Below are 10170 nucleotides of genomic sequence, written 5' to 3'. Positions count from 1 at the left end.
TTGGAAGGCGCAATCAATTATTATATAAATGCAATTAATTATGGTTATTATTATTATTATTATTATTATTAATAATAATAATAACAACCATAATAATATTAATAATAATATTGTTGTTATTGTTATTCTTCTTCTCATTATTATTATTATTATTATTATTATTATTATTATTATTATTATTATTATTATCTATACAGCTTCATATTCGACTGATACCAGAGTTCACTTAATGGTTAAAACATCTACATCAATCTACTTCCTGTTTTGGAATGTGGAAAGACGATACTGATGATCCCATATGATCAAGTTTCCAAGATGGCGTCGGGACAGCAGTGGGTGTTAGTGGAGATGGTTCAAGCTTTCTACGAGGTAATTTCGAATTATTTAAAGCCTTATAGTTCAAAGTTATAGATTTATTCAGCTCTTCTTCTTTACTATAAGACGTGTCAGTTGTTTAGCGTAGAAGCTGTTCAGAAAGAGGTTTGCGAAAGTAAACGTGTGTAGTTCAGAAAGTGTACGTCATATGGAGATATGATTGACAGAAAACCTTAGCCTATAGTCTTTCGTCTCAGGGGTGCGCCGTCCAATCGCGGTGAACTATTGTTCCAAAGGCGTTTCTTCACATAAACAGGAAGTGAAATGTAACCGTTTTGTAACACAAATATTCAGAGCCTCGTTTCATCGCTTTCTTTCGGGAAACAACGTTTTCTATTTTCTGTTTCACTCGTTCACATGTTAAGGACACAACCTGTTTTGCGAGTCAGGATTTGTTGAAAAGTGATTAATCGATAGAGGTAGCCTAGTGATTGAACGGAGCAGGAACTGAGGCATGATATCTTCTGGCCAAGAATATGAGCTATTAGAACACAAAGTTTGCTAGATTTTACCTGCTACGTTGCTATAGAGGCATTTTTTCAGATCATGTCAGCAATAAATGATCGATTCATGGTTTTTGGTTTGGTCCTGCATAATGTAAAAACTAAGAGGTCTAACCATTAACTAGTTGTTATAATGTAACCCTTAGTATGATCCCCCCCCAAAAGGTGTAATTTAAACGCTCTGTCTCCTCTCCCTTGCTGTGTGTTCGTGAGTGTGTGAGAGAGAGACTGATGGTTAAGCAGACTAAGTGACTAGACCTCTCTCTCTCTCTCTCTCTCTCTCTCTCTCTCTCTCTCTCTCTCTCTCTCTCTCTCTCTCTCCCAGGCTCCAGCTTACCACCTCATCCTGGAGGGGATTCTCATTCTCTGGATCATCAGACTGCTGTTCTCCAAGACCTACAAGCTGCAGGAGCGCTCTGACCTCACTGAGAAGGTAAAAGGAACCCTCCACTCTAACAGATGTATGTTGTGTTTATTTAGAATAATAGGAAACGGGGGGGGGGGGGACATGGTGAGAGGACAAGAGCAGGTGTAACGGAGGTGGTTTGGAATCACGGGTAAGGGTTAACCCTCGTGATGAGGTAGCCCTGCCTGAGACAGGGACAGTCAAGTGTCGCCCTCAGACCTTGTCCTCTTGGTGTAATGGTACCTGCCCGTCACATAAAGGTAGCCTTGGGATTCCATCCCCCTCTTACAGGGGCGATGTGTGCACCATAGACCCAGTATATCTCACTCTCCTGGACTGCTGCGTACTGCACAGCCAACCCTGTTAGTGTTGATCCAGGTCTTCTGCAGAGATCCTGTACTAACTGCGTTCTGTTTGTCTGGAACAGGAAAAGGAGGATTTGATAGAAGAATGGCAACCAGAACCACTGGTTCCTCCCGTGTCCAAAGACCACCCCTCCCTCAACTACGATGTCGTCACTGGGTAGGCGTGGCGACATGATGCCTTTTAACCATCATTCACACTACAGGGCAGAGCCGAGCTGTACTGGCCTGGCCTGGCCTGGCCAGGTTAATTGTGCAATATGTAACATTCAAGCTTTCTAATGGTTGTAATGACTATGTTTAATCGGTAGCGATCAGGGAACAAATATTTATTATTCTGGTCCCGAAAAGCGCTTTCTAAAATTGTGTGTTTTAGGGGAGTGGCCTTTCTGTCGGTTGAGGCTCCCCGCTGTCGCATAGGAATGAGACACCTGTCGCTCAGAGTTCTAGAATGTTGAGTTATTTAATTATTATTATTATTAATTAACTAATTGCAGAGTTTTGCTCTCTACAGCCCGCCAAGCCACAAGATTGTTGTCAATGGAAAGGAGTGCATTAACTTTGCCTCGTTCAACTTCCTGGGTCTTCTCGACAACGAACGGGTGAAGGTGGGGGATGATTCATAGCTCTTTACGTTTGCCATGTATCCGTTGAACTTTGCAAATGAAAGTTTCAAGACCAACCGTTGTTCTCCACTTCCAGTAGTTACAGTTTCAATATCAGTAATGCATACAGTACCAGTCAAAAGTTTGGATGCAAACTTGCCAAGAGTGTGCAAAGCTGTCATCAAAGCGAAAGGTGGCTACTTTGAAGAATCTAAAATATAAAACATATTCTGGTTTGTTTAACACTTTTTTGTTTACTACATAATTCCATATGTGTTCCTCCATAGTTTTGATGTCTTCAATATTAATCTACAACATAGAAAATAATAAAAAATAAAGAAAAACCATTGAATGAGAAGGTGTGTCCAAACTTTTGACTGGTACTGTACGTGCAGACTATATCCTGTTGACGTGCAGACTATATCCTGTTGATTCTCTTCTTCTTCTGACTGTCAGCAAAAGGCCCTTTCTTCTCTGAAGAAGTACGGTGTCGGAACCTGCGGTCCAAGAGGCTTCTACGGAACCTTTGGTGAGTCTATTTCCAGGAAGCAGGTTCTGTATAGCAGGCTACTTGGAATAGGCTCACAAGTGCAACATGCTGCATACAAGCTTTTCAAATATATGAAACCATTTTAACTAAATATTTTTGCCCAAATCTGGTGTATACTGTACTTTCTGATGTTCACAATGGCTTATATGACCCCCCCTCCCCCTTCCCAATATACAGTATATAGGTCTTAAAAGAGGTGCCAACTAGCCAACTCTTCAACTGTTACATTAAAAGTAAACTGATCAGCATATTAATGTAATTAACTTATTTTTTTAATGTTGATTTATTATTCCACTTTGTCCTGTGACTGCCCTGAACTGCGGAAGCTCGTAGAGGTTGAACGGAACGAGGAACGAATTCCTCATTTCATTCCACAACGAGCCCATCCTCCCGATTTCTACCTCCACCAGCCTCCCTTGGTCCTGTAACATTGGTTTGTGTCTGTAACTCTGTGAACCTGTGTTTCTCGCCACCCTAGACGTCCACCTGGAGTTAGAGGAGCGCCTGGCCAAGTTCATGAGGACGGAGGAGGCCATTATCTACTCCTACGGCTTTGCAACCATAGCTAGTGCCATACCTGCTTACTCCAAGAGGGGAGACATAGTGTTTGTGTAAGTGCTTCTCTCATCTGCTGTTATTGAATTATATAGTTATATATTATAATTATATAATATCGTTAAAGATTATGAGTATAGATATATATTAACATATATGCCAACTTGGGTAAAGCTTTACTAATGCTAACAGGTATAATGATGATGATACATAATGAACAATAGTCATAAGCCCATCTCACAATGATCCTGACTTATTATTGTACGTTTTGCAAAGTAATAGTGTGTTATTATATGGCTTTAATGAAATGAAAGTTGTACCGAAAGCGTGCTACTTGAATAGGGTTTCTGACTGGTGTTTGTCACCTGTGGTGTCCCCAGAGATGAGGCGGCGTGTTTCTCCATCCAGAAGGGCCTCCAGGCCTCGCGCAGCTTCATAAAGTATTTCAAACACAACGACATGGAAGACCTGGAGAGACTGCTGAAGGAGCAGGAGCAGGAGGATGTGAAGGTTAGTCAGTCTGGAGGAGGAGGAGGAGGAGGAGGAGGAGGTGGTGGTGGTGGTGGTGGTGGTGGTGGTGGTGGTGGTGGTGGTGGTGAAGGTTAGTCTTAACTTTACACCATTCAGAGGACAACACAACAAGACCGGCATCAAGGGGCAACACCATCTACAGCACTGTGGACAGATGTTCAGTATCAGGGCCATTTTGAAACATCATCATCATCATCATGGTTCTTGTCTGTGTGTTCCAGAACCCTCGTAAGGCCCGTGTGACCAGGAGGTTCATCGTTGTGGAGGGCCTGTACATCAACACTGCAGACGTCTGTCCCCTCCCAGAGCTGGTGAGACCCCCCAACACAACACCGCTCCAGACCCTAACCCTAACCCAACACTGCTCCGGACCCTAACCCTAACCCAACACTCCTCCGGACCCTAACCCAACACAACACCGCTCCAGACCCTAACCCTAACCCAACACTGCTCTAGACCCTAACCCTAACCCAACACTGCTCCAGACCCTAACCCTAACCCAACACAACACCGCTCCAGACCCTAACCCAACACAACACTGCTCCAGACCCTAACCCTAACCCAACACTGCTCCAGACCCTAACCCAACACTGCTCCGGACCCCAACCCAACCCAACACTGCTCCAGACTCTCCCAAAGATCCCATAGACGCTGTTTTAAAAGGGTAGAAATGAGATGGCTGTTGGGAGGGGATAGATATCTGACCAAATATCTAAATATTCCCACAACTGTTTGTTTTGTTAGAACAAACTATGTTGTGCTATATTATTTTATGTTTCCTTTATTTTTATCTATTTTTTTAATTTCCTTAAATTTGTGAAAACTCTGTCTGTGTCTTTGTGAAAGTGACAAAGAAAGAAATGAGGTTGCTAGCTGCCGTGTGCAGCAGGGCCCAGCCTGCCGCTGTAGTGTTGTGGTAGTTGATGCCTGGCTTCCCGTCTCTCTCCAGGTGAAGCTGAAGTACCAGTACAAGGTCCGGATCTTCCTGGAGGAGAGCATGTCCTTCGGGGTGCTGGGAGAACACGGACGAGGGGTCACGGAACACTTTGGGGTCAACGTGAGTTGTGTGTGTGTGTGTGTCTGGTGGAAGAGCGAGGCCAGGGGGGGGGGTAACAGAACACAGAGTATCGGATGCACTGACGAATCAGTTTGCGAATATGGTTGTGTGGGTCTTTGTGGGTGTCTGTGTTCTTTCCTGTTAAGATGAAAAGTGTTGCTGTGTAAGTGTGAAACTAGGGTGTTGCACGTGGTTTTCTTGTTTCTGCATCATGTTCTTAATGAAACTCTGTTTTGCTTCCTGACTTTAAGACCTCAGGCACACCAAGTTTCCTCAAAAGCATTACCTCTTCTCTGGTCTCCTGCTCAAGTCTCAAAAGCATTACCTCTTCTCTGGTCTCCTGCTCAAGTCTCAAAAGCATTACCTCTTCTCTCTGGTCTCCTCTGCTTCCTGGGCAGATTAACGACATCGACCTGATCAGCGCCAACATGGAGAACGCTGTGGCTTCTATAGGAGGCTTCTGCTGCGGGAGATCCTTCGTCATCGACCACCAGGTAACATACAGACACACACACACATACACACACACACACACACACACACACACACAGAGGCCACCAGGTAACATACACATACACACACACACACACACACACACACACACACACAGAGGCCACCAGGTAACACTACTGTCTATGGGAGATTTCTAGTGTCTGATTAATACCTTGAATATTGAGTACCATACTGAGTACTATACCCTGCTGTGTTGGTTGACTGACTGTGTTGTTGTTGTTGTGGTTGTGGTCTGACTGTGTTGTTGGTGTGTCTCTCAGCGTCTGTCTGGCCAGGGCTACTGTTTCTCTGCCTCTCTACCTCCCATGCTGGCTGCTGCTGCTATAGAGGCCCTCAACATAATGGAGGAAGACCCAGGTAGGTCTAGAACTTTATTCTTGCGTGCGTGCGTGTGGAGCAGTTATGGTTGAGTGAACTTTCGCAGTGTAGATCAGGCCTCGCCTCCTACCCGGTTGTCATGGCGCTAGACTCACTCTGGCCAAGATAAAATAATTACTGTTCACCAGCTGGAACCAGGCTCACACTGCCCTCAGTCTGACAAATACATGCTCAGTTATCTCTCTCTCTCTCTCTCTCCCCTCCCTCCTCTTTGTTTTTCAGAAATTTTCTCCATCTTGAGGGAGAAGTGTAAACAGGTCCACAACGCTTTGCAAGGGTGAGTTGAGTTCCCCAATAACTTATTTTCCTGTGAAACGCTCCATGGAATTATGAGAGCCAGTCCTCCAGCAAAACTCAAGGCATAGTCTGTCCATTCACTATTTAATATACATTTTCAGACAAAGTTGTTATCTGCATCCAGAAGTGAAATCTCAACATGTAGAAGGATCCCTCTTCTCCTGTATGTTCTAGAAGCCATGTCTTCTCCAGGATGTTCTAGAAGCCATGTCTTCTCCAGGATGTTCTAGAAGCCAGGTCTTCTCCAGACAGTTTTAGAAGCCATGTCTTCTCCAGACAGTTCTAGAAGCCATGTCTTCTCCAGTATGTTCTAGAAGCCATGTCTTCTCCAGACAGTTCTAGAAGCCATGTCTTCTTCAGGATGTTCTAGAAGCCAGGTCTTCCCCAGACAGTTCTAGAAGCCAGGTCTTCCCCAGACAGTTCTAGAAGCCATGTCTTCTCCAGACAGTTCTAGAAGCCATGCTGTTCCCATTACCTGGCCACTAGTCCTTATGGTGGAATGGGGGAAAGAGTGAAACACAATAAATGGAAACCGAACTCCAAAGACTCTGACTCGCAGGGCGAACCTGGGAGCTGTTAAAACGAGATGCAGTCATTTGGGTTGTTTATGAGGCCTCTAACCACCAGATATCTCCACCTCCTTCACTACCCTGACTACGACACTCCTCCATCTGGAGGTATACATCTGTTTTCACAGATCTTTAAATCCTATAGGCTCCGCAAAGGCATTACTCCGGTTTCTATCATGCTGTTATAGGTCTTTCTCTCTTTACCTGTGTGTGTCTCTCTCTCCCTTCTCTCTTCCTCCCTCTCCCTCCCCCCCCTTCTCTCTCTCCTCCTCTTCCTGCTTCTTTCTCTCCTCCTCCCCCCTGTGTCTCTCCCTCCTCCTCCTCCCCCCCCCCCCCCCCCCGCAACTCCGGGTGGGCTATGTATCGTGTTGATAAATAAGAAGCATATTTATAAATCTCACTCAGATGTTCTCTCTCTGTCTCTGTCCCCCTCCTCCTCCTCTCTATCTCTCTCTCAGGACCCCAGGGGTGAAGGTGATAGGGGAGGAGTTCGCCCCAGCACTTCACCTCCAGCTGAAGAAAAGCTCAGGGTCGAGGGAGACGGACCTCAGGGTGCTACGCAACATTGTAGAATACGTACGTTATTACATATCTGTATGAAACAGCATCGTAGAATACGTACGTTATTACATATCTGGATGAAACAGCGTCGTAGAATACGTACGTTATTAACATATCTGGATGAAACAGCGTCGTAGAATACGTACGTTATTACATATCTAGATGAAACAGCGTCGCAGATGACAAATGATATGGACTTCTTGACAGCATCACTTGGACAGCAGCTGTTTTTGTGTAATAGTGGTTTTGTGTAATAGTGGTTTTGTGTAATAGTGTCTCTCTCCTGTGTGCGTGTGTGCGTCAGTGTTTGGAGAGACGGGTGGCCCTCACCATCGCTCGCTATCTGGACAAGGAGGAGAGGTTCCTCCCTCCCCCTACGTAAGGACACAATCCCTTTGCAGGACATTTTAATAGCTGGTTTCCAGGACACAGATGAAACCTAGTCTAGGACACAGATGAAATCTGGTCTAGGACACAGATGAAACCTAGTCTAGGACACAGATGAAACCTGGTCTAGGACACAGATGAAACCTAGTCTAGGACACAGATGAAACCTGGTCTAGGACACAGATGAAACCTAGTCTTTGACACAGAGACGTGGCCAAACCCTAGACTAAAAGGCATCTTCAATGGATATTTTCCAACGCAAGTGTGATTATGTCCTGGAATAAGTTTCATCTGTGTCATGGAAACCTTCCCTAAAACAAAAAAGCCAGATGGTACAATAACATCTGTTGTACATCTTCTGTTTATGGTCTTCTTATGGTCTTTCTGTCAGGGGAGGCTGGTAGAGGCAAAAATCAGAGGACGGGCTCATTGTAATGCATGGAACGGAATGAGGAATGATTCAAACACGTGTGTTCAATACCATTCCTCATTCCATTCCATGCATTACAATGAGCCCATCCTCCGATTTCTACCTCCACCAGCCTCCCCTGGTGTCTGCCCATGTCCTGACGTCTCCTCCTCATCCCCCTTAGTATCCGTGTGGTCGTGACGGTGGAGCAGACGCAGGAGGACATCCAGAGAGCAGCTTCCTGTATCAGAGAGGCAGCTCTGGAGATCCTCAAATGATTTCCACATTCCCAACCACGGACACAACACAACCGGAATTCCCAGTCGACAGACAGACAGACAGACACGTAGACTCAGGAACCACCTGCGGAACATCCGAGCAGAGTGCGGGAGCGTCTGTGGAGGCTTGGCCAGGTGCTTCTCATCCATAAACTTAAGTAACGGACCAGAGGAGTTGATGGGTGGGTGACAGCCAGCATGAGGTGCCTTGTCTCGACATCCAGATGATACACCCAGATGATCCTCCGTGCAGCTTTTTGGCTTTGTTTTACTCTTATTACACCTTGTGTGCTTTGGCCAAATTCTATTGCTATTGACATTAGAGTTGGTTGTAGTACAGACAGATCTGGGAAGACAGGGCTACTCATTTCTGCTCGACACACATCTTCTCAGTTGTTCACGTTACCGTACAACAGTTACGGTTTGTTATTCTCCCTCAAGTCTGAATGTAAAATGCAGGACTTGTCGGCCATCTTGGATTCCGTTTGCTTCACGGGTTTTTGAGCAATTCAGTACTGTCTGCCTTGAATGACGGTTGCAGGTCTTAACTAATCTGCAATACATATTTAAAACCTAGAGTGATAGAATTTTGTATCTTGAATGACTTTTTATAATTACTGCTATATGAAATGTTTTTCTTTCTTCATATAATAATGATACTTTATATAATTTACTTTAAGATAATTTCTTCTGTATAATGTTTATTTTCCCTCATTTGACCAAAGGGTAGAGATTGTGCACCAAAAATCATTCCATATGTTGCTATTATATGAAATGTATATTTGTATACTACTGAATATTTTATTTCAAGGGAACACTGATTTTAAACCTTGCCAGGTTTTGTTTTTCTGTCTCATCTCACTATTGTGCATTGTTACCACAACTTAATCACAGGTATATATTTATTTATTTTCTGAGAGTTATCAACTAACTGTGATATTTTGCATATGTCTTTTGTTAACCATCTATATATATGAAGCATTTTACATCAGTGTTTTATATGTTCAATATTATTTGCATTATGATTTAACTTCAGTTCATCAGATTTTAAAATCACGTTTCACCATCATATCAAATCATGATTGTAATACAAACTTGAAAGTTATAATCATTCAATACAATATGATTATATTTGTAAGATCACAGATTGTTAGCTTTAGTAGAAAAAATGAAATATTTGCACTATTGTGATGGACATCGGTCTCCATTTCATTTTGAAACCTGTTATCATAAGCCTATGAATTAATTACAAACTGTACCACCAACCTGCACTCCAGTTCATTCATACAACACTCAATATGCAGTAAATGATGTGCCTTTTGTGTTGCTGCTAACTGTACTATGGATTTGAATGATCATTAATCAAATAAATTTGGAAATAGCTACTTGTCTTTAACATTTAAGTTTAATAGTGTGTGTGTCTGTGGGTGGGTGAGAGAGTGAGACATACATTAAAATGTCCATTAAATCTATTTACGGGACATTCTGTGCAGGGGGTTATCTCTGTGTAGCCTCAGTCTACAGCTGTATCTCCTTTGGGTAGTTCTGATCACATTTGGCCCCTAGATGTCGCATCTCTCACGGCAAAAAACCCCCCAAAATTTCCAACTTTCCCTCATCAGGGAGAAGTTCCATGCTGCTACGTCACGTATGGAGAAGTTTTCCCTTCTCTAGGACACCTCGGACCACAGAGACTCTCGACGTCTCCTCGACGGTGCACGGGGATGAAATACGCCGTTATTTTTCCATCCAACCATACGCAGGAGGAATTTATCGCACACCTGAATTTTCAACCACTTGATTGGTGACTTGCGGTCTGAGTTTTTGTGGACTT

General features: G+C 43.8%; 1 protein-coding gene across 1 annotated transcript; it reads left to right on the top strand.

The window, feature by feature from the left end:
• Positions 1–315: 315 nt before the first annotated feature.
• Positions 316–9721, top strand: sptlc1 (serine palmitoyltransferase, long chain base subunit 1; the record flags this gene model as incomplete). The annotated part of the gene is made up of 15 exons (XM_083670495.1): positions 316–369; positions 1204–1311; positions 1712–1806; positions 2161–2254; positions 2708–2780; positions 3280–3412; positions 3737–3866; positions 4109–4198; positions 4837–4944; positions 5343–5438; positions 5718–5814; positions 6058–6112; positions 7160–7277; positions 7567–7640; positions 8243–9721. 15 exons carry the CDS (start codon positions 316–318, stop codon positions 8334–8336), a joined length of 1419 nt encoding a protein of 472 aa, XP_083526621.1. The 3' UTR covers positions 8337–9721.
• Positions 9722–10170: the final 449 nt, after the last annotated feature.

This window comes from Argentina silus (genome assembly GCF_951799395.1).
Source record: "Argentina silus genome assembly, chromosome: 5".
Lineage (NCBI taxonomy): Eukaryota > Metazoa > Chordata > Actinopteri > Argentiniformes > Argentinidae > Argentina > Argentina silus.
Note: the sequence above shows the minus strand (reverse complement) of the source record. Positions and strands in the feature narration are given on the sequence as shown.